Genomic DNA, 23,420 nt, shown 5'->3' with positions numbered 1-23,420 from the left:
GCCCGTGGCGCGGCGGGCAGCAGCACCGGCTGCACCAGGGCCTGCCCGTGGCTGCATCGCGGCTCGGGCTGCTGGACACCGGCTGGCAGTGATGGGCAGCATTTCCAAGGGGCTCACGCTCAGTGACTGGGGCCTGAGGGATGCTCAGTGCTGTTCTGGGCAGTAGGACACCACCTAGCAGATGCCAGAGGAAAAGGGCTGCTGGGTCCTGCTGGGCTCACAGTGGAACACCAACATGGCCAGGGGGCAACTCCAATGGCCTGCAGATTTCCACAGGCCCAACCGTTTGAGTCTCCCAGGTGAAAACCTGAGCCCAGGTCACTGGCTTGGCCCGTCACACCTTCCCCCTTGCCAGAGCACCTTCATTTTACAGTGCACCCAAAGCCTCTTGCCCAGCTGAGCCCCCGCAGTCTCCCCTCCATCACCTGGTTTAGAGAGGATGCACTGTGTGTACTTGCATCTGATTCATGCTCCTTTTTCAACATCTGACCCATTTGCCTGCTCAGCAGCATTTGTCCTTGCATGTTGAGCTAATGGTGGGTTGAGGCAGTGGTGGGAGCAGACCCAGCACCTGGCATTGGTGTGGGAGTCCCCAGCTTTGGCACTCAGCTGCTCACACAGGCAAATGCCCTGGGGAGAGTGATTCTTCATGCCTGATACGGATGGAGGGTTAGCCACCAGGAGGGATGACAGACAAGTAATGCAGCAGCAGCTTAAATCATTCCCCGCCCCCCCCCCCCCCCCCCCCCCCCCCGCAGACTGCCCTGCTGCCCAAAGCCTTGGCTGGAGAGGTTTTTCTGGGATGGCCATGGGAGCCCACGCTGGCCTCAGAGCCATAGGACTGTGTTCAGTGCAATGTATTTCTATTCATATTGTTTATATTTACACTTATACTAATTTTTACATTACTTCTGAGATGTTTCAGAGTGCTTTTGTGGCAAAATTGATCTCTGTTTTGGGCACTTTCCCTCTAAATGCTCACAATAAACTACCAATATTCAGTACTTTCATCCACAGCTGAGCCCTGACTCCAGCTCTCCAGCTCCTGCTGCTTCTCCAGGACCAAACCCTGCTCCCAGCCACCACTCCTCCTCCTCCAGCTCTGCTTTCTTTCATACCTTCACTAAAAACCTTCAGCATTGCAAATTGACCATCCCGCCAGGTGTCTCAGCCTGGCCAGAGCCGTTCTTGGCACCTTTCAGGGTTTTGCTATTAAAAGCAGAGTGAGACAGAGTCATTCGGTTCCTGTAAGCTGAGATACCTAAATGGAGCTGTGCAAACCGGGGCTCCCCCAGAAGCTGGTACCCCCAGCGGGGTCTCAGCCCTGCGCCGGAGTGCACTGCAGGGGGTACCTCTCCCTGGGGGCTGGTCCTTGCTGCTTATGGATAGCGCAGGAGTGTGCACCCCAACTCCCCCTCTCTGGGTCAGTTCAAATGCTACTAGACCAGAGAGATGTGCACGAGCACAGGAGAAGCTGGAGTGACCTGATGAGTCAGGGTGTGGTGGGACCAGCAGCCAGCAACCGACCCTGCATCCAAATGGACTCTCCTAGAAAAATGTTTGCAACCTCCCCCCTCTGCTAAAAAGACCATTTTTGTGCAAGAGGCTGATGCTGGGGGGCATCAGTGGCATCACCCCTCTGCTGTCTCTTCCCTTTTGTAAATAATATTGTAAACTCAGTGGAGGCAACTCCGCCACTTGCTGGCCAGTACAATGGCAGGCAGCGATCGCTAGAGCAGGTGGAAAGCCAGTGTCCCATATATAAGGACAGAGTTTAGCAATGAGGCACATAATGAACTGATCAAGAATTAACCCAGAAATTAACACTTGCAAAAGCCACCTCCATCTCCAGCAACACCACATCCTCTCATCTAGGGGGAACGGGCCCCCAGGCACTGAGTGACTGATGTCACCTACTGCCTCTGTGAGGCATCCCCAGTCCCGTCTCACCACCCTTCCTGAATCCAGAGCTGGCATGGCTCTGTGGGGCTGCTGGGGAAAAGCCTTCCCTTCTGAGAGGTGCCAAGGCCTGGGAGCTGGGTCGGCTGGGGAAGCGGCTTTTGAGCAACTGCTTGAGGGGCTTTGCTCGCAGTTCGTGCCGTCCCACCTGTCCCATCCCACGCCCAGCAATTTGGAAGTGAGGTACAGGGCTTGCCACGATGGCAAAGAGACCTTGGTGAGTCCTGGCACGGGAGCACCCCCTAAAAGCCTGAAGAACCTGTTGGTGTTGCAAATGTCTGCTGCTGTGTGCCCATATGTCTGCTGATTTCCATACTAAAGACATTTACTGTATATGTTTGCCACCAGGGAAAACTACTGTCTACGACTCAGCTATATTACTGGAAGAGCAGCAGCGGTATTTGTGCTATTGTGAATATTGCATTTCCAGGACCTGCTCGATGGCTTTCGAAATCTTCCTTCCAACTCCCCACATCCCCCCCCGCTCCCCCCGACCAATTAGCGAAAATGCCTGGTTGGGGTGATGGCCCCCTCCTCTGCGCGGCAACGCACGCTGAGGGACTCGCGCAAAAGGGTGTGAACCATCCCTTCTTGGCACTGGGAAGCACGGTTTGCAAGCCAGTGACAGAGGGATGAAATGCAAATATAGCATTTCTTGTAAAGTAAATTAAGCTAACAACGAGGTAACAAACTGCTGTTAATATTAGATTAACTTGTTTGGCAAGACATGAAATCGGGTGAGCTGGATTGTCGATAGCAGAGTGCTCAATAGCGCTGATGCTGCTCAGGGAAGTATAACATCCCTCTGAAAGACAGAGGCACGCACAAAAAAAAAAAAAATTAAGTCTGGAGGAAGAGCCAGAATCTGTGCAGCAATTACACCAGCATTAAAGATGAATGGAGAAGAAGCTTGAGATTTTGATTGCCTTTAAATACTGGCTTGTTTTTAATCTCAAAATCAGACTGTGCTGTGATCAGCCATTAGCCCCGACTACAAAAAGAAAGAGAGAAAAGATCCTACATTTTAACATTTGTAGTATGAACTTAAAATACCACTTTGATCTAAGATAAGGAGGGAAATGGCAGATAATTTGGAAGTTAAAGCCAGTTGCGTGCAGTTGGCAGCTGGCAGTGGCTAGGATGACTTTGGGAACAATGGAGACTTGGACAGAGGGGTCACCAGCAGCCATGTCCTCAATGCAGGGACTGAGGCACAAGCTTAAATGTCATACTATATGCCAGTGGTCACTAAACTGATTAAGCAGTGGTTATCTTTAGCAGTAAAAAGGCTATCTGCTAATACTAAATGATTAGAGTCTAAAATGCCATTTACTCTGCTCTGATTCCTTGAATGAATATTTATGCCAAGTGATGACTATAACACCATCAAAAGGTTTCTGTGCTCTGCTCCATAGAGTGGAAGTGATTATTCAACAGCAGGTCTGCACTCCAGCACTTGTTTCTGTTAAGAAAATTTGCAGCGTTCAGACAAAAATTCATGATTGCATTGTCCTCCTGGGATTTTTATTTTTAAAGAAATGCCACTTCCAATGCCCTCTGGGGCAGGTGGGCCTTGTCTGCTGTGCAGACATAGAAAAGAGGGATACAGATGCTGCACAATTTCTCCCTTGTATTATTTTTTTTTAAATATAAGACAACTGGACATTTGCTGCACCCCACTGAACAGAAAGAAGCCATGTCCTGTCCCAGGCTTTCCTCCCACCCACCCAGCCACCATCTGGGGCTTTTGCATGAAATAGCATCATGAAATTCCTCGTTAGGTATCAGGAATCGGCTCTACAGCCCCGGTGACAAATCAAGAGGTCTGCCCATCAGAAATGAAGCCCCTGCACCCAGGCAGGGGAGCACTGCTTGCATTTCACGGCAAGGACAAGTGCAGGGAGGCAACAAGATGCCATCACAGGTGAATCATGGCCCAGGGTGTAACTAATCCCCCACATCTTCACTGAACAGAAGAGTGTCTTGGCAAGGTGCGAGCCTGTCTGTGCTGCCATCACAGTAGCAAGGGAGGGCTCCAGACTGGCTCATGTCAGAGACCACTGAGCAAACTAAAGAGATGTTGGCACCCAAGTGTGCATGACTGGAAGTGGTGCAGGCCAGTACTGGCCAGTACCGGCCGAGCTTCCTGCTGTGCTCCAGCTGGGGTGTGCAGGGCTCGGTTCCCGCCTGGCTCTGGAGTCAAGGGCGCTCTTCATGTGGGTTCAGTCTCTCAAAATACACCACCCTGATGTTTACCTCCCCAGGAGGAGAGACCCATGTTGTGCTGGTGACATCCCCTGTGCCCGCTGGACCTCTGGGTGCTCTCAGCTGACGTTGCTAACCGTGTCTCATCCTGGCTCCAGGCTTCCTCTACACCCCACTGCCATCCTGCCAGTACCATACAGATGGCAGCCACCAAGACTAGACCTTACCATAGCTTTTTCAACTTACTGGTTATTTTGTCCCGTTTACCAGTCCACCAACCCATTTTCTTCTCCAAGTTCTGGGCTATCTTCTGCTCCATCATTCTGCTGGATTTGCTGACACATCCCAACAGGCCCAGCTCAGACACATCTCCCCTGCAGAGCCAGCGTGGGGATGCATGTACACAGCAAGATGTGGCCCACACCAGCCAAGTGCCAGTTTCATTCATGCCATGGTAGAGTGGGATTTCCCACACAAGCGACTCTCTCCTCCAGCATGCTCCCGCCTCTGGGGTGACATTTCTGTGGCTTTCCCAGAAATGTATGAGAGATCTGGCAGCTGCAGATCCATTAGCTGGCATTAGCCAAGCAGCTCTGAAAAGTTACACTTTCCTCCTCCTTTCTGAAGCAAGGAGATCACCTAAGCCAAGAAAAAAAAATACTTCTAGAAGGTTTAAGTACCATTCTCCAAAGTTTTTAAACTGGTACCACAACTCCTTAAGAATCTGAACTAAATCTGAATAAACACCCCAGCTTGTTTAGTGAGGGATTCTGGTTTCGGTTTGGTTTTATTGCTCCCATCCTCACCATGGCACAGTACCTGCATGCTGACATTGTGTGCTGAATTACAGCAAACCCCACAGGCAGGTGGGTAGCCATCATCCAGGAGCACAGGCAGCAATTGGCTAGCAGCTTCGAAGCAAGGCATCAAAACGTTTGGGCAACAAGCTGCTCCTTTAGTAGCCCCACTGTAGCCACCTGCAACAGCCTCTGCAAAAAGAGCATCAACTCTACAGTTTCTCAAAAGACACCTCCCAGCCCCAAAAGGCACTAAAATGGAACAGCAATTAAAATGCTACCTATCCATAGGAGGCTATAGGTGGCGTTTTAATGGCTATTCCATTTTTATGGGAATAAAAGCAGATGGGGCCATGCATTTTATAATGGGTCTCCCAACCCAAAACGTCTATGAAGAAAAATCACTCAATTCACATGTCTGAGGTAGCTTGAGATGACAGGTGATATTTTGAAGCATATGAAGTTCCTAGTGGTGTTTTGCTTCTGTTCAGCCATTATTCAACACAGATGTACATAAAAGCATTTTATGCAACAGGCAGAGCTGCACTGCATTTGGCATTTGCAATTCAGAGAACACACATGTGACCTGGGACTGGTAACCGATTAAGTCACATCAGAAAAAAAGTACTTGGTGTCTATTTATTAGAGGAAAGAGGGGTAAATCTAAGAAAAACCAAGAAGACGAAATAAATAGAATTGCAGCCATCCTTTACAGCTACTGGTGCACTGTATTAAAGTGACACTCACCATACAAAGAAATGTGTTTGGTCCAGTCCAGTGGGTTGCACATGAATTGCATAACCTTGAAAATCATTGCACAAAGCATCGCAGCAGGAACACAGATCAGAGCTTTTCTATGGGAGATGCTTCAAATCTGATCGCTTTCGTTACGTGGGAGGTCAAAGCACCTGGCACAGAGGCAGAAAGGGCTGTGAAAAGGGATGCTGCGTCAGCGCCCAGATGCGCTTGAACCCTGACATCAGCTCTTGCAGCAGCTCAGACCTGGACAAGCGATGCCCCACAGGAAAACCCTGCCGCCTATCAAAGCCTTGAAATAAATATTCTGATCAATGCCTGGGCACCTGTTGGCAGGGCTGGAGGGAGCCTGTTCCTCGCAGCCCAGACTGCAGGCACCGTATCAGTCGGCCAACAAGCACTCCTGGCCCTGGAAACGCTCTCTCTAAATGCATAGAGGTGAAAAGCGAGACGCCTCTGAGCCAGCGACTCAGCACGGCACAGCAGCCTCGGTGGGACGCGGCCAGCCACACCGACGGTGCCCAGGCACCGCCTGCCCACAGCTCCATCCCTCTCCCTGTACAGCACCGCAGGCGTTTCGACACAAGTCTCCCCCTGGTTCAAGCGGAGATGTCTCACTGCAGCAGCATTTCTTCCCTCAGTTTGTGTGCGTGGACTCCTGCCTCTGTCTGTATTCATGCAGTTTCCAGGGATCCGTGTATAGATTTCTAATAGTCTGCTCAACATCAAGCACAGGAAATACAGGCTGTCACCGCGTGGGGAACAAACCACAGCTAAGATGACCAGGAAACATTCATAATTTTTAATTCACACCAGTAATAAAATTGCATTACATTTTTCATAAAATAAATGTTCCAGTTTATATACAGAAAACAGACTGTACAGAGCCCTCCCCCAGACCCCAAAAACTCACAAACATACAGGCAATGCAGTGCTCAGCTAAGCAGGCACAACTGTACATCTAAAATTGTAACTGCTTTGTGTTGGGGGGGAAAAGTACTACAATGTATATAGTCCTCTCTGGACCAAGAATTAAAAAAATATTGCAGGCAAGCTGACAGGCGCCCTCGCTGCTGGCGCGGCCGAGTGCCCATCCCACAGTGCTTCAGTGAAGCAGGGTTTGTTATTGAACCTGGGACTCGAAGCTCCCGTTCAGCTGCCCTTCCTCATAGTCCATCTGACACAAGATCATGTTGTTCTTCAGGAAAAATTTGTCTCCCACACAGAATCTGGAAGATAAAAAGAATTAACGGATATAAGTATGAACAGGGGGGATTTGAGGCTGGCTGGGTCTGAAGGTGACTGGGGACGGGAGTTTGATTTCCAGCTCTGCCGATGGCGTGGCACCCCGGGAAAGCCCACATGCTTTTCCCCCGCTCCCCTTCCCGGCAGGCGCCCGCGGGTTTTGCCGTCCCTTCTCCCAGCACAGGGGTGCTCAGCTCCCAGGCCACGGCTGAATGAAGCAGCTCAGGAGCTGGCCTCTGCTGGGTCCCACGCCAGCGGCAGGAGGCGGCCAGGGGCAAATAAGGGAGTTGTCCCTGCAGACCAGAGGTGTCGGCTCTACAACCGGGAAATCAAATGGGCGATATTACACAGAGACTATTTGAAGTTTTTGCTGGTATCCACATTTCCACGGTTCCCTCGGGTGAGGCAGTATTTACACTAATTTCCAGGGAAGGACTGGCTATTAAGTCCTTCCTCACCCCCTTGTGTACAGTGCTGAACAATAAATAGAAATTTCCTGGTGGCTGGACTCCTAACCTTTATCTTCATTGAGCGAAGGGCACTGCTCTCTATATACCATGTAAATTGTTCTGTTTGTCTTGAAGTTGACAGAGAGGCTTGTGATATTTAACAATTTTATTTGACCATTAAGGTCAAAAAAGTTCCAGATATAAGATCTGAGAGGTGTGAATTGACAGCCAATAGCTTTTTTCCCCCTGCTTGCTTGCTCAAGAATCAGAAGCTAATCTTTACTTCTTAAGAAAACAAATAATGCTCTTTGCACCCAATTCAGGGGCTGGTTTTGGTCTATCACACACAGAGCACAGGGCTGTGCCTCCCTGCCCCAAGAACGGAGTCTTAAATCAGCGCCAGGTCCCTAAAGCAGAGGCACACCCTGGGCACTCTGCCTAAAGGCAGCTCTGAACTGAGAGGAAAGGGTAAGTACCACCTCCGGAGAGGTCAAATATTTACTGAGCTTTGAAGGAAGATCAGTGGAGATGACCCCATCCTCAGGAGACTTAGCAGACCTCAAATGGCCATCTCCTCTGCTCCCAGGCAGAGCTTTGGCAGCAACATCACCTACTCCTTGTCTAAAATGCCTTCTAGATTTGTAACTCAGGCAGCTTCAGGCAGAGCATCTCCATAAAACTGAGTATTTTTCTGCTACAGGAACAGGACTGATCATTTTAGAGCTCCTTTATAGGTCCGACATGGGTACAAGTTTTCTCCAACTGGACACCTGCAAATAAACTGATTAATTTGCCAAGTCAATACAGACAACTGGGCATTGGTTCTCACTTTATATGATTTCACTGGAGACCTTCCATCTTCCCTCTGTGACACATGCTTTAGTAGTACAGAAATTCAACCTTTTTTTGTATACTAAAAAGCTAAAAAATAATCTCAATTTAAATTAATGGCTTTTATGCTAAAAACTGTACTGCACACACTCTTCTTAACACCACCTTCCCCACCACTAGATTTACTCACTATAAATAACGGACAGCTGCTTGCTTTTTGCTACTTATCCCTACTTCAAGTACAATATAAATCTCCAGGAAAAGAAATACAAAAATTACTCTTGCCACCAGCATCATCAACAGCTGTCTCTTGCTAAATCTGGTTTGGTTCTAGAGGAGACAGAGAAGGAGCTGGAGAACTAGGGAGTTGGGAGTGTGTGTGTACAAGCACATGGGAACTAAAATGCACAGCAGGGTTACCCCGAGACCCTGTGAAGTTTGGGGAGAAGGGCTTGATTCACTGGAAAAGAGACTATTCCAGACCTGCCAGTCCTGCAAACCCAGCAGTAAACTGGGATCTCTTCAGCTGATGCATCACAACTAGAGACGGAGGATTTAACAGGGCAGCTTCAGACCCAGTTGTGTGTGTCCCGGCCCAGAGGTCTCTTCCGAGCGAGATGCGGGGCGGCAGCGCCAGCCCCCATGCTCGGAGCAGGTCTGTCTCAGCGCCCGTCTGGCCAGTCGAGTTCCAGCCAGCAGCAGCAAGAAACAGGCACTGAACATACCCTGCCATTTCTACAGAGTGATTTTCTTCTGAGCAAAACCACATTTTCAATAATGGCAACACAAGCGGCTGGATTTCCTGCAACCCTTGTAATACTGACCTATTAGCCACTTACAGCGGTGACCAACTTTTATTCAGTATTGTGACAAGCAGTGTTGACCTTGGAACAGTTTAAAGCACTGTAGGCTGAGTAGCGTTGTGGGACTTGCTGCAAACCTGATGTTTTGGAGAATGAAGCTAATGAAAACACTGCACACTCGACAAAAATATTAGAGATTTTGCTCTGATGGATTTAACACTCTACACAGAGTCTAGCTACAAAAGGGCAAGTAAGCTGGAAGAGAACTAGAGAAAGGTTTTCATAATCAAATCTTTTCACAGCTAAAGAACGAGGTGGTGTTTCAGGTGGGATTTCTGATTCAGAACTAGTTTTGGCATCCACCTCTGCAGTTTTGACTTTAGGGTTACTTAAACTCACTGTTCTCAGTTCAGCTTCCAATGTCGTCTGTTACAGGAGCACTTCCATTCTACCCTTTCAGGCCAAAATCTCTAGAGGATAGGTCATAAAAATTAGCAGCCTTCTGATCTCAGCCAAAAATAACATCTACACTTAGCTCTACGCTGTCTACTCAGCCCATCTTTCAGAAAAACTCGGCTCCTCCCAAACTGGGCAAACACTTTGTGCATCAAAGCAGGACTTGGCCAGAACAGGGGGATTATCTGCGCTTTCCTGCCAGGCACGGACAGTACATGGAGGTTACTTTAAGGGCAGAGTAGGACTGCACTTTGCATCGAGTGCAGTAACAGTGTTAGAAGTGGCGGATAGAAGAGAGGTGCTTTGGAGCCTTCGTAATAAAGGGTGAAATTTAAAGGAAATTTCTGAAAATGAAAACTAGGTGGTACTAGGCTTTTCCAAGAGAGAAGCTAGGATAAAGTAGGGGTTTGATGACAAACACTCACCCTACAGACTCCAGGGCCAACCCAGCACTCCTGCCTGTGCAGCTCAGAGCTGTGACTTGCCCCTGCCAGAAGGGACATTTGTGATGCTCTCTCTAGCCCTACTAGCGGCGGGGAGCCTGGGAGCACCCCTCTCCTGCCTGGCTTTCATCGGGCTGAGGGCTGAGCCTGGCAGCACCCCGCAACGCTGCCGAGTCTGGAAACAAACCCCACGAGCACCAGCGATTCCAGCTGTGTGAAGAAAGACCATCTTTGGGGAAGAAACGCATCAGCAAACAGCGTCACGCTGCTGATGGGGAATCGCGGCGGTTTCAGGAGCACGTTCCAGAGTGGCAACGCAGGAGTGGGCAACTGGCAGACTGAGCGCGGCTGCGGGGAAGCAGCCCCAGGCCAGGAGCCACTAGATGTCACTGCCGCCTCGGCGCTGCCACCAAGCCCGTGGACCCACCACCATTCCTTGGAGTTTTCTACCTCGAACAAACATAACGGGACTGAGTAAAGCCAACCGAGTGACAGACAGCTTGCCCGGTTCTCCTCTTCCATGCTCTGGCACCAACCAGCTGCAACCCCATTCCTCCCCATGAACTAAGGCACTGTCAGAGGGCATGGAAGGAGAATCAGCCCCCAGTTTGCACGGTCTCCTAAGCTTACTGGGAAAGGTGGCAGGGGGTTGTATCCACACACGCAGTGTGTATGGCTACTTCATTAGAGATCCCGCCGTGACTTTTGTTCTAGGGTGAGTGATGATTTTCTAAGTCAGGCTTTTAGCTTGACTTTTACAGAATTACACTCTCCATCTTCCCAAGAGTTTTGCTATCTTGAACACACTGTCACACTGGTGTCTCCTAGTTTCATCTTTAGGAAACACAACCACAACTCCAGAACAGGAACCCCAGCACAACCCTTGAGTCCTGGCCATTTACTACAGCCTGACTAAACAAGGAGTAAGAACAACAAGCACTTTCAGGCCTGTCTTGCACAAGAATGGATGGATGCATCAGAAGGCAACACTACCACATCTGGTTCTGTGGGCTTCCATTCTGCCTACAATGACCAACAAACAGGGTGCTGGGAAGATTTTTCACGGCCCTCCCAAATTCAGCTGGTTACAGGTAGCCCAAGTGAAAACTTTGTGCATGACTCTTTATTATTCTCCTTGATGTGCATTTTCCACTGGGTAAAACCCAGCAGAAATACACAAGCCTCACGCAAAATTACACCACTAAGATCCCCTATTTACTACACAACAACTAAAGGGATCTGTTCCTAGTGTTGGAAAGGGCTTATAAGGAGTATTTTTCTCCTTCCTGTCCCTTCTCTTTCTCCTTCTTCTTCACCATCCCCAGTTTTGAGCCTGTCAGAAACACGATTTAAGCAAAATAACATCAGTTTGCCAGAGGAAGTCCATTCTCCATCGTCTGTGTTCTGCAAAGAGGGCAGCTCCTGAAAGGACGCTGAAGCGGTTTGTTTTATTCAGCAGCAGCTGTGCTGCCGTATAACCATAGCCAGATCTGCAGTCTGTGTGCTCCCCCTCGCCCCTCCAACTCCCACCAGCTCCAAGGGGATTTGCAGTACAGGAGCTACAGGTACATGCATCACCCAGGTCAGCCTAATAAACCAGCCTGAGCCACACCAGCAGGCTGTGAGCCCCAGACAGATAGTGCGGATCAAATGTTTCCCCTGTTTTGCAGGCAAAGGTATAAATTAGTTTGTGTTTGTGTGTATAATAACTGTGTCCTCACCGCTGGTTGCAGAGCTGACAGGCAAAGCAGTCCAAATGGTAAACATTATCTCTGGCCCTCATCACCATCTCAAAGGCAGGGATCAGTTTACTGCAGGCAGCACAATTCCCGGTGGTACCAAAGAGCCTGCCAAAGAAGCACAATCATTAGAAGCCATTTTAATTAAATGGTGGAAGGACTAATTAAGTGTAATTAGCAGTATCAAATACTGTATTGCACCAATAAATAGAAGTTGCAGTCTCCATTTCGCTGACCAACCAGTGTGCAGGAACTTGGGATAAAACTGCCTGGTGAGCAGGCTCCGATTGTTGAGATGAAACTTCATTTGGTTTGTGAGCCTAGGGCTAATTTGCTGTCTAATGGAGAAAAGCATTAAACACTTAGAGCACTATTTTGGGGCTCACAAAATTTCAGTCAAAAACTATCTGCCTCTCTGCAGCGGTGGGGTAGGTGCTCGGAGCCGTCCATCCTCCTCCACATGCATTTGCCCCGTCTGTGCTTGGCTGCAACCTACCAGAGGGACAGGCTGGCAGCCTCTCGCAGCAAGACGCAGAAGACCTGCAAACTTTGCCAACCCTGGCAGGCAACGCTATAATATAGCTCAGGAAGAACCTCACTTACCTGCTGTTTAAAACGAAAAAGCACAATTTCTCTTGCAATGAGTACACAAGCATTTTGTGAGGCATCTCAGAGAGCAAGCCCTCCTCCCTGGCTGTGCCCCCCTCCTCCTGCCTCCATGCCCCTCCCGGGAGCCAGCTAAGCCCTTCCACCACAGCCTGAACAGCATGCTCAGCCGTTCCACTTCAGCTCCCTGGTCCTCCAGGACAACCCTTCAGCACTGGAAGCTTTGCCATTTTCATCTTGGCTTTCACTATCTGTCTCCCCAGATGTCTGCTGCTGTTACAGTTCCCGCCGGGGGACTCAACCAAGACTGCAGCATCCTTCCCCCAGCTTCCTTCTCCAAGACGTCCCTGCAGACCCCCGCACACGCCGGGGGCAGCACGCCACTGCGACGTTAAAGCCACACAAACCAGCTGGGGCACAAATCAACAGGCCAACAAAACCAAGCTTCACCTGAGACTGTGGTCAATATGCATGTGGTTAGTTACTTTGCTTAGGAGATGATAAAAATCATACTCTCGGGGCGATGAGCCTCAAGACATATGATTCCTGCTGACCATTAGCTCTGCGCATGCAACGCGTCGCTGCCTGCAGACAGATTTGGGCTCGTGGCTTGTTTCAAGCCATTGGTTCTGGCTGATTCCACAACACGCAGATGAGAAGCATCAGAAAATCTATAACCAATTTCTAAACCTGCAATTTGCCAAGCTAATCAATACTAATTATTACTGGCCAGTAATTGTGGATTAAAGCACCCAGCAATGTTATAGAAACCTCCACAAAATTCTCCCACCCTCCTACAGTGCTGTGCTACTGAAGTCAGCTTGCTCTTCAGCTACGAAAAAAGGCTACCCTTATTTTTCATTAGAAGTGGTATCAGTGGTCTTTCATCAGGCCTGGCTGGAAAACCCCAAGACTTCCTATGAACAAACAGCACTACTTTTTCCCTGAAAGTTAAACAACGCAAACAAATACAGAAACACTTGTGCAGGACAGAAAAATCACAAAGGGAGTACCAAAATTTCTTCCCCTATGACTCCATCATGTGAAGGCTGAAAGGCAGAGTGAAAACCCAGCTATATAGTTTGCACTGGCTAATTCAGACCATGTAATCGGTCGTGGGGCAGCCCCTTTCTCCCTGCGAGCTGGCCCTGGCTCACTCCTGCTCATGCAGGCAGGCAGGGGAGGCAGCTGAGCACAGTGCTGGGCTGCCTAACCCCAGCAGACCGGTCTGAAAAAATGTGGCACTGAAAAGCATACAGGTCTCCACCCCGAAACGCCCTGACTCTCATTCAGTACCCACTCGCAAATCAAGCCATTAATACAGACATTCCTCCCTCCCTTCCCTTCCCTCCCCTCCTCAGCGTAGCTGCCCCCCTTCTACAGTACCTCGCTTGGGCATAGCAAAACCTGACAGCTTTTGCCGGAGTTTTGCCATTTTCCATAAAAGCCAGCATCCGTTTTTAGAGTACCCAAGTCACAGCAAACTCAAAACCTGAGTCCAATATGTTAGGAAGGGAAACTGGGAGGTTAATCCTAGATTTGCTCTGTGCCCAGCACTGCTACATGCACAAGTATAAAATATCCATTATTCATTAGCATCACAGTTGTGTGGAGCTCAATCTAGATTAAACAAAATAAAGGGGCCCCAGACAGCACCATTTGCATTGTTAAGCAGGCGCTTTTCTTCAGCCTTCAAATGGGAGACTTTTCTAAATGGAAATGATGGGGAAATTTGGACAGATGTTCACTTAACTATTTAAACAGTTAGCTTAAGAAACATGAAAAATGTATTTGGCATCGTATTCACCTGTCTCCTTTCAGGGGTTTTGGGGGTAAACCAATTGTTAAACAGCTTTGACTGTTTGCATAAGATCTGAGGCTTATGTTCTGTCCAGCCGAAATCGTGTTGCCTGCTAATGTCTACATAAACATAGCTTCCAGCTAGTCAGCGTGCTGATCTTTTTCTCTTCTATCAAGTTTCACAGTCCTCCATACCCTCCCTTTCCCAACAGATGAACATTTCACACTTATTCTAGCACTTCCTAATTTTAATCTGCTTTTCAGGGAGTGATTTAGAGCCCTGTATATTCACCGTGCTTCTAAAAATACACTGTAACTTATAGCTCAGTGAACATGATTTTTTTTATTAATCTGCTGGAAGAAAAAGTAAAATGAACACAGGCTTTTGCCTTTTTTGTTTGCTTGTAAAAAACCTGCCACCTCTGATATCTACTTACCCAGAAGCTACTTGAGCTGAAACTTTCTGAGGTGGGAGTTTAACATTATTGGAGGAGGGAGAGAAGACAAGGAGCAGGAGAAAAATCTTCTACCCCAAGCCCCATCTGTGGTTAAATTTAAAATAACCCCACATGAACAAACTGATCTGCATTCTGTCCCCCAGACACCTTCATAACAGATGCAATACTCTCTCGCACATTCACACACACAAAGTTGAAGCGCATTAGAAAAATCTATCAGATGCTCCGCATCTACTTACCAGCTTGGTGCCATTGGAATAAAAGAAGCTGGAAATACAGAACGGTTTTAGTTTGGAGTTGTTTTGCTTCTTCTAAAAAACCCTTTTTTTGTTTTTCCCATCTCCCTTTGAAGTTAAAAGGCAACAATTTTTAAGTACATATTTATTCCCCCTTATGTAACAGAAAGACCTAGGCAGCTTGTAAATAAGCATAGACTATGCAGATTTAAAATTTAGCACAATTAAACTTTTACCCTGTGGTAGTAATTATGTTTAATGGCTCTTAGCCTGAACTTAACCATGTCTATTGTTGTCAGCCAGTCTAAAAGCAGGAGTTTGTCCAAGGACAATTTTCTGTAGTTTATAGGCACACTAAAAAACCCGCTACACACTGTTCTCATTGGCCATTGATGTCAGTGTGTATAGTAAAAATTAAAGCTAATTGGCATACAGGAGCAGCCGTGAATGCAAATGAATTAATGAGAAAAGAAGGGAGCGCTCCTGGAAGCGGTAGGCAATTGTCAAAGGATGCTTTTTATGTAGTCTTGTCTGGGCTAAAGAGTAGCCTTCTGCACAGTGATCCTGACCTCACCAGCTCCATGCATACACCTCAAGTTAATTCAAAGTGTAGCAAAGTCCCCCCTGCAGGTTTTGGGGTAAAAAAAATATGGTAAAGAGTCCTTACCATTCCTTACCTTACCAAAACAGTAAGAAACTTCTCATACGGACATGTTGAGTTTAGCACCTTTTAACAGATTTTTTTTCTCTGACCAAAATGTGCAGGGTGGCTAAGCTGAGAACCTAATTGCCTATTTCTGTCACCACTAAAAACAACAATCTGTTTTAGTCATTGCCTACAAGGAGAGTCCCCATTTCTTCTCCTCTCTCTAGCCTGGTCTCTGACTAGCTAGCAGCTTGCAATCCAGAAAGAGGGAGAAAATCTTTCCTCCACAGATAGAGTGAAAATTTTGGAGCTGTCACAGGAGACAAAAAAAAAGAGGAACCAGGACAGGCACATATAAATAATGAGTGGCACAGAATGGATAGGTTCAGAGTGTCAATCTGATTTTTTTTTCAAACAACACAAGAACAAGACAAGTTCAAAATTAAGCAGCTGAGTTGAGACAGATAATTCCCCAAAACAACAGGCTTTGTCAACACTGAAAGGTAAGAACTGAGAACTGAAAGAGGACTGAACACTTATCTACAGATAAATATCTACATTTGTAGATATTGTGTACAGCTACATATTTCTCTATATATTTGTATATCCAGGTTATCTGGATATACAAAAGTTTTTGAAGAGCTACTGAACCCCTTGCTAGTAGAACCCCCTACTCTCCAGCTAGTAGGTGAAATAGGATTTCTCATCCACATTCTTTATATGCCTGCTGCCATTTATTTCCCAGCTCCATCAGAACCTGCTGTAGAACAACACTTGCTTTACGTATCTGAAACTTGTCATGAAAAGAAAAAAGGTTTTGCTCTCACTATTTGAAACAAACCAACAACTAGTCTTGCAGTGAGGATGACTCTTAACAGCTTTCAATCAGTATTTTTTCCATCTGTGGATATTAGAAATATGCTGAGCTACAAGTCTGATTTGACCAAAGTATTGAATGTGCCAATAATTGAAGGGAAAGCCTGAACATCACTTAGAAAGATTAAAAGAATACGCTTAAAAGCAATTTCAGACTCGAGGTTCCCAACTTCCCTGTAATCCACGTTTGTGTAATCTTCAGAGAAAGCTTCAGCGATAGGCATTTCAGCACAGTAAATACATATTAGCTGGTGCACCCTCCTATCCAGGACACTGCTGTCAGTGCTGCAGTGGGAAGTCATGTCAGATGAAGGAAAGGAAATGCATTTTGATACTAATGAAGTTGGTCAAGCTGTCCCTTCATGAAGCCTTCAAGTTCAATCCCAAAGAATTTACATCTTGCATGCCAAAGGGTTTGGCATTCATGGAGAGCATAGCGGGAGGAGTTGAACCAGTGCAGTACAGACCACACTAGTTCAGAGATTACCAGGCCTAAACTTCAAGGTTGCTCAAGGGCATCAGTTTTCAGTTAAAGAACGCATCTGAATGTTCACTTATTTTCACTCCTTTGGTCTCTTCCTCTGCATTTTCAGTGGGGATGGGACTCTTAGCAGGTAGAAGTCCAAGTCCTCCTCCCCTGCCTCAACCTTTCTTATCCGATAACTGAAGCCACTGACCTTAAAACCCACCTGTCTCTGGCACTGCTGAGCACACGTACAACAATGTCCTCTTAGGGGATTTTAAAAACAGCAATCAGAAAACTGCAAGGTTGAAAGTGCTAGAGGCATGCTAGTATACCACAGCCAGGAAGAATTACTCCCCATAAGCTTTCCTCCTCACTGAGAAGTTGTGGAGAATGAAAAAAAGGAGGAGGATAAAAGCAAATGAACAAACCAACCATTGCTTGTTTATCCTGAAAGGCATGGGCTGTGAGAAACTCCTGGACCAGCTACTATGGAGAAAAAAACCTGCTTTAACATGACAAAGCACAGCAATGTTGCCAAGACACATTGTATTTTGAGCCTAATTAATCCTCCTTAATCTGTATAGATACCAAGTGTAGAAGTGAGGGTATCCTACACAGAATGCAAGACTCTCTCTGTTGCAATGCAAGAAGAGCGCTTCAATTTAGCAACATTTTTAGGCTCTGAGCACATATCATTTGTTCAGCCATGCTGTGTTATACCTCTCCTCCCCACGCTAAACATGTCCCTTGAAAAGCAGGCAGGGCACACTCTTGGTGCAGGCATGCACACTACGCTCCTCTGGTGGGAAAAAAATCCTGAAGATTCTCCTTGCTGCTTCAAAAGTGTTGCAGCTTCTGCAGGCTGAAGCTATGTTCAGAGTATTAGTGATGTCTCTGGTAGATTAACTTAAATTTTGCTAGTTGCGGCATGCACTTCTCAGTTCCTGAAAACTTGTGCTTACACGTGCAACCATGGTTTAATGGTTTGGCAAAGGGCAATTGTTACCAACTCGGGAAAGCCCACCAGATGGAGGGTATCTGCCTGCATCCTCCTGTGTCAGAGAGCAGGCTGCCCGTGTTTATGCAAGATTGTTTTTCATATCCCACAACAAAACTAAACCCCGCACATTTGTCAGATACAGAACACTTCATCCAAAGGGCTCCCAAGCCCTGACAGAATTCAGAAATTCAATGACAGAATGAACCTGCTGGGGCATTCAGAGCAGAGCAAAAACCAGTATCCAACAACTGGAAACCCCAGTACCGGGCAGCTGACTCGTTTGGAGTAGGAGCTGCCCAGGGTGGAGTTCAAGCCTCCAGGATACAAACAGTGCTGGGGGTGCCAGGGGACGGCAGTCCTGCCAGGACGTCTGTCCCTCAGATGGGGTGTGCAGGGCTGCACCCCTGCCAGAGGCACCAAAGCCACGCTCAGGCCTCAGCACCAATGCAACCTCAGCACGGCAGCACTGACCAAAACACTTGGGAAGTCAGATGAAAAGAATTTCCATGAAATCCACTAAGAACAGCATCAGGGCTCCCCGGAAAGCCCTTCTCTCTTACTGATTCACCATTATTTTTTAATGCAGGTTTTGAGCTTTCTTTGGAGTCTAATTAAGGCCCTAATCAGTTTAAATGATGAAAAACTCTCCCAACACCAGCATATCAAACATGCAGAAGCGACAGTTTTGCTCCTGTCAAAGCAAGGCTGACTTGCCTTTGCTCGTGTGAGGGCACCATGCTGAGTAAAAAAGGCAAAATCGCGTTCTTCATCAGCACTTCACAGTGAAATTTAAGTTGTCAGTTCCTCCTGGGAAATCCTGATGCAACACCCAAACTGTCCCTGTGAACCAGAGCTTGGTGAATGTTTAATTACGCCGAGGAACAAACACACATTGCTGCGTGGGGGCTGTGAGGAGCCATCCGAGCTGCATGCTAAGCTTCTCTGTCCCAGAAGCAGTTTCTTCAATAGCATTTGCTTATCAAAAATAATTAGAGGTAGGAATGCTGGAGCTGTGATTATGAAACAAATAGTAAATCTATTTGCTCAGACGAAATATATCGAAAGATACATCTAGACACAGCTGGAGACGGAGGTGATATCGCAAGGATAACAACTCGAGATCCAATTTCATCTTTCATGATTAAAAAATGAGCAAGAAAGTGTTTTATGAAATGTGAAGGTTAACAAATGTTCCTTCACAAGCAATGACGACAGTTTATCTTTTGAAACAAATGATCAGGCTGTGGTCTGCTAGCAGCTCCTGAAATACATTTGAAAGATTTCTTCTAAAAACCCACTGAGGACCAGCGCACAGGCCCGGCAGCCCACAGCACTGCCAACACCTTCGAGGAAGGTGGCTCCAAAGCGACGCTGAGGCAGCAGGGTGGGAGCCAGGCACGCTCCCTCCCAGAGCCCTGCCCCATGCTGACACGACAGCAGAAGCCCTGAAGTTCATCCCTGTCCTTGATCCCTGCAGTGGTCACAGCCCAATGACACCTGTGTCTGCAGGACGGGGGGCACAGGCAGGGTCCCAGACCTGCAAATTAACAGCCACCTCAACTGAATTTCTAAAGCTGCCCAAAATATTCCATGAGCCCCTTCTGTCTATAGGTGAGCACCTATACGTTGCTGCCCCCGCAGCGATGAGGCAAGCGGGAGCCTGTGCTGGGTAGTAACGGCTGGGTCTTCACAGTCACGGGCAGGAACAGGCCACTGCAGGCTCGCGGACGGAGACTGAGCAAGGGGAGGGGAAAGCACGTCTCACCAGGTAACGAACCACGTATTCCTAAACAGCACAACCAGCTCAGGCAAAATCAGAGAAACACTGGTCTGTAAAGAGATGATGAAACACCAATTTTTTTTCCTCCCGGTCATTACACAGCAGTATTCCTTCTGGATTTCAGATATAAAAGATGCATATACTTACACTGATGGGTACAAAATCAGTCTAGCTTTTAATTTCTCACATGATGGTTGACCTACTAAAATATCAGTGCAATATTCACCCTGTTCTTATTCAAAGGCATATAGAGGAAGTGGCCAACAATAAATTCCTTTGACTGTCATCCAGATAAGGTACTCCCTTTATGGTGCGAGTACAGTGTAAAGTACAAAAACTTATTTTTAGGAATGAATTCCGCTGAAATTTGACTAGTAGAACAAAATACCATGAGGTGTTTAACGAGGAAAAGAAAGATGTGGATAGAGGCTCTAAAACTATTAAAGTGAAGGAATTACATAATGATGGGAATGGGTAATTCTCCAAGAAGAAAAATTCAAATTACCAGGAGTGAACAGACAGTAGAGAAGATGGTGATGGCAACTTTAGTTCCTTCTATTAATAGAAGTAATAGTTAAAATTGAGAGAGAAAGAAATATTATGTGTAGAAGGTAACATAAGTTGTTTTAAAGTAGAAAAAATTGCTTTATACTTCCATAAAATATAGGACTGCAAAGCGATGCCCTTATTCCTGTCCTAGGACCCTGGAAGGGCTTCTTAGCATCAGGAGAACAGAACCCAGGGGTTCAACAGAAAACTCAAGAAAATAGTATAAACCTAAATTTACTTATTAGCAAGAACACAAATCATCATAGCTGTAAAGCTGGCCAAACAGCTGAATACAAGTTAACAACTGTGTTACAGAATTGGGGTTATTCCTTCTCACCTGAACCTTTGTAAGATTTCCTGGGATATGATAATTATATTGTTCTTCCTAACAAAAAAACAAGTAAGAAATATTTCTAGTGCTCAAAGATGCTAAAACAGACTAAATCCATATAGGGGAAAAATATTTAAAGGCCATATAAGCCTTCCCTCCACCATCTAACCATGCTGCACAAATAGCGAGAGACTCCCCCCGCCTTGGTAGGCCAGGGGTTATTCTAACCCAGCAAATGGAGACAGAGGGGCTATGAGATGAGACCTCTTTCAGGCACAGAACAAGTTTGTTTCAGAGACCACACTGGTGCTGTGACAGGAGCTGCATGGACATGGTCAAACACTAGTCCCAACTGTTGCCTTCCACGTTTCATGTCATGAATTGCCCTCTCCTCAGAGATGGGACGTGGGCCATTTCCTGGGGTCTGCTACTCCTGGCTTCTTTCACATCTCTAGCACAGGCTTCTGGCGTGCCCCAGAAAGTCCTGCCATCTGGGGCCAGTGAGAAGATCATAGATTGAGCTGATCTACCTCAAAGCAGCATTCTGAGGGTAAACCAAGGAAAGAAAGAAATGCTCTATACCTTCAGCAATAAAAAGGTTCTTCTAAGTTTAACAGCATCAATAGGGCTCTCCCTCAGCACTTTAACATGTCTGATTTGATGCTGCACGTTATTTTTGTTATGAAACTGGAACAAACCAGTTGGCATGGTGCTTATTAAATAGACAAAACATAGGGTAGATCATAGGTCTCAAAAAGCAAATGCAGATGGGAATCACCACCCATATGACTATTTCTAGGTGGGTTCTGTAACATGTAGAATAACACTGAATATCTACTTTTCAGGTCAGACTAAAAAACCCCAAACCAAAACAAACACAGCACTGTATATCAAGTGCACAAATGACAAAGTCTAGGGAAGTGATAAATAATGAAGAGGAGGATGACTGATGGAGAGACCTGGATTGTTTGGCAAGCTGGGGGCAAACAAGATAAAGAAAAGATAAACAAGATAGAGTGTAAAGAAACACTCCAGAAACTAATACAGCATATACTTTCTGGAAGGAAGACTATACCTGAAAGAAGCTCTCCTGAGAAGTTTTGGGGGTCCTTGTGATTAGTACCTAGCATGACCCAATTGTGATCCTGTGATGGAAAGAAATTATGCAACCCTCAACAAGTGAAGATCAAGAGCTGTTATATTCTTCATTGGCACATCAGAATTATGTCTACAACACAGAAAGAGTATAGCTGAAATGAAGGAGGGTCAGTGAAAAACCAAAATGCTAATTTGGGGTTAGAAATCTGGAGCTCAGTTTTTTCAGCTTCGCACAGACCAGATTAGGGATACTTCAAGAGGAGGTGACTTGTGGTGTTAGTAAACACTCAGACTTAAGCAAGGTGCAAAAATTATTTTATGACAGTGATGGTAATTAACTCTCTCCTCACTACACCCTTCCTACCTTTCCAAAGGCTGCTTATCCTGTCTTTTCCCCTTCAGATGTGTTCCACCCTTACCCACGCTCCTCCTCGCTTACTTTTTGGGAACACATCCCACCTAAACCAGCGTGGCCCTGAGACTGCTGCCTGTGTGACAGAATTTCAGCTGAGACATTTCATGTGTGGCCTGGAGAGTTTCAAACAGGAGCAAAAGTCCTCATGTGAGCAGGATGCTCTTTTGCACTGCTCGGCTGAAAGGCAAGGTGGCAGCTCCCATATGGCAGCTAATAGACTTACTTCTTCTATTCAGCTCCGTGCTTAACCTCTTATCTTTAGAAGGAGAAACTTGTTTGCTCAAGTTTACTAAGAAAATATTTACTAAAGATTTTCAGGCATATGTTTTACATTGAAACACATGAAGCATCTAGCCAGCCTCTGGACACCACAAGGTTAGACAGCATTTTACCTCCCTGTCTTAAAACAGCGAGTTGTTTTTGGTTTGCTTCAGATGTGTTTGCTGGTTGAGGTTGCATAGGAAATGCTATCAGTGCTTTGGGGAAAAAAACACCCCCCCACATTAGCTGGAGATCAAGTACATTCTTTCAAAGGAAAAGCAAGTAAAACTCAAGAGTGTTTTGCAGTGTGACCCTCATAAGAATGATTGCATTAGGCCTGCTGTCTTACTAAAATTAATTAGTGTTTATATTAAGTATTTTGTACAAGCCCCCCATACAGACCAGGCAAAAAATCCCATGTGTTGTTATGCACTGCAGACACACACTGACAGGGTAGTTCTAAGAGTTAGTGATGGTCTCTGCAGACTTTCTCATGAAGAAAATTTTTTTGATCTGTAATTTAGGAGTGATTTGCTCTGTTTACTTAAGGAAGAGACAAGAGCCCCTTGGGAGGAACCTTACTCAATATAAGCACTAGAAGTCTATACAAAAGCTATCACTGAAAAAGAAAAGGTAAAGTTTGGTCAGGTCTCAGTCAATATGCAAGAGCATAACATCAAAGATATGCAAGAAGAATCAACAGTCTTTTCCTAATTTTCTCAGCAAGAACTGTTTGTTCTTGTTGGTTCGTAATAATAAAGACATGCCCTCCTCCTTCTACCTTAACCTAAAAATAGGATTCCTCTGCCCTGACCACAAAATAAGTTAAGTACAAATAAAAAGCCATGCTTAGACACAGGAAGAAACTCCAACTTCTTCTGGGCAGGGCTGACCATGCACATGTACATGTTTTCATAGCAGAGGTTTAGGAAGACAAACAGCTGGCAGCACACTGAGAGGCTTTGGGAAGAGCCCACAGTACGTTCCTCTATTTACCTCAGGTAATCTCTGCGGCAAAGAATGAGATTTGCTTTTGTGTAAAGAGTTGATCCAACCTCTCCAAGACGACAGTCACAGCAGGCACACTTTAGGCAGTCTTCATGCCAATACTTATCCAGAGCCTTCAGCAGGTACCGGTCCTTGATCTTCCGGTTGCAACCAGCGCAGCCCTTCTGCTTCCCCTTGGGTTGTACAGATAACATCGGCACACCTGCA

The 23,420-nt window shown here is 46.5% G+C and overlaps 1 protein-coding gene across 11 annotated transcripts in view; it reads right to left on the bottom strand.

The window, feature by feature from the left end:
* Positions 1–6,533: 6,533 nt before the first annotated feature.
* The window catches only part of LMO1 (LIM domain only 1), a 280,507-nt gene continuing 263,620 nt past the window's right edge, over positions 6,534–23,420 (bottom strand). For all 11 annotated transcript variants that reach the window (XM_074917919.1, XM_074917918.1, XM_074917921.1 and 8 more), the window contains 3 exons: positions 23,202–23,415; positions 11,666–11,791; positions 6,534–6,946 (listed from right to left, as the gene is read on the bottom strand). In XM_074917919.1, the coding sequence (XP_074774020.1) occupies positions 6,841–6,946; positions 11,666–11,791; positions 23,202–23,415 (446 nt within the window). In that variant the 3' untranslated portion in view covers positions 6,534–6,840. The remainder of the gene's footprint in view (positions 6,947–11,665; positions 11,792–23,201; positions 23,416–23,420) is intronic.

Source organism: Athene noctua, chromosome 14 (genome assembly GCF_965140245.1).
Source record: "Athene noctua chromosome 14, bAthNoc1.hap1.1, whole genome shotgun sequence".
NCBI classification, from domain to species: Eukaryota; Metazoa; Chordata; class Aves; order Strigiformes; family Strigidae; genus Athene; species Athene noctua.
Note: the sequence above shows the minus strand (reverse complement) of the source record. Positions and strands in the feature narration are given on the sequence as shown.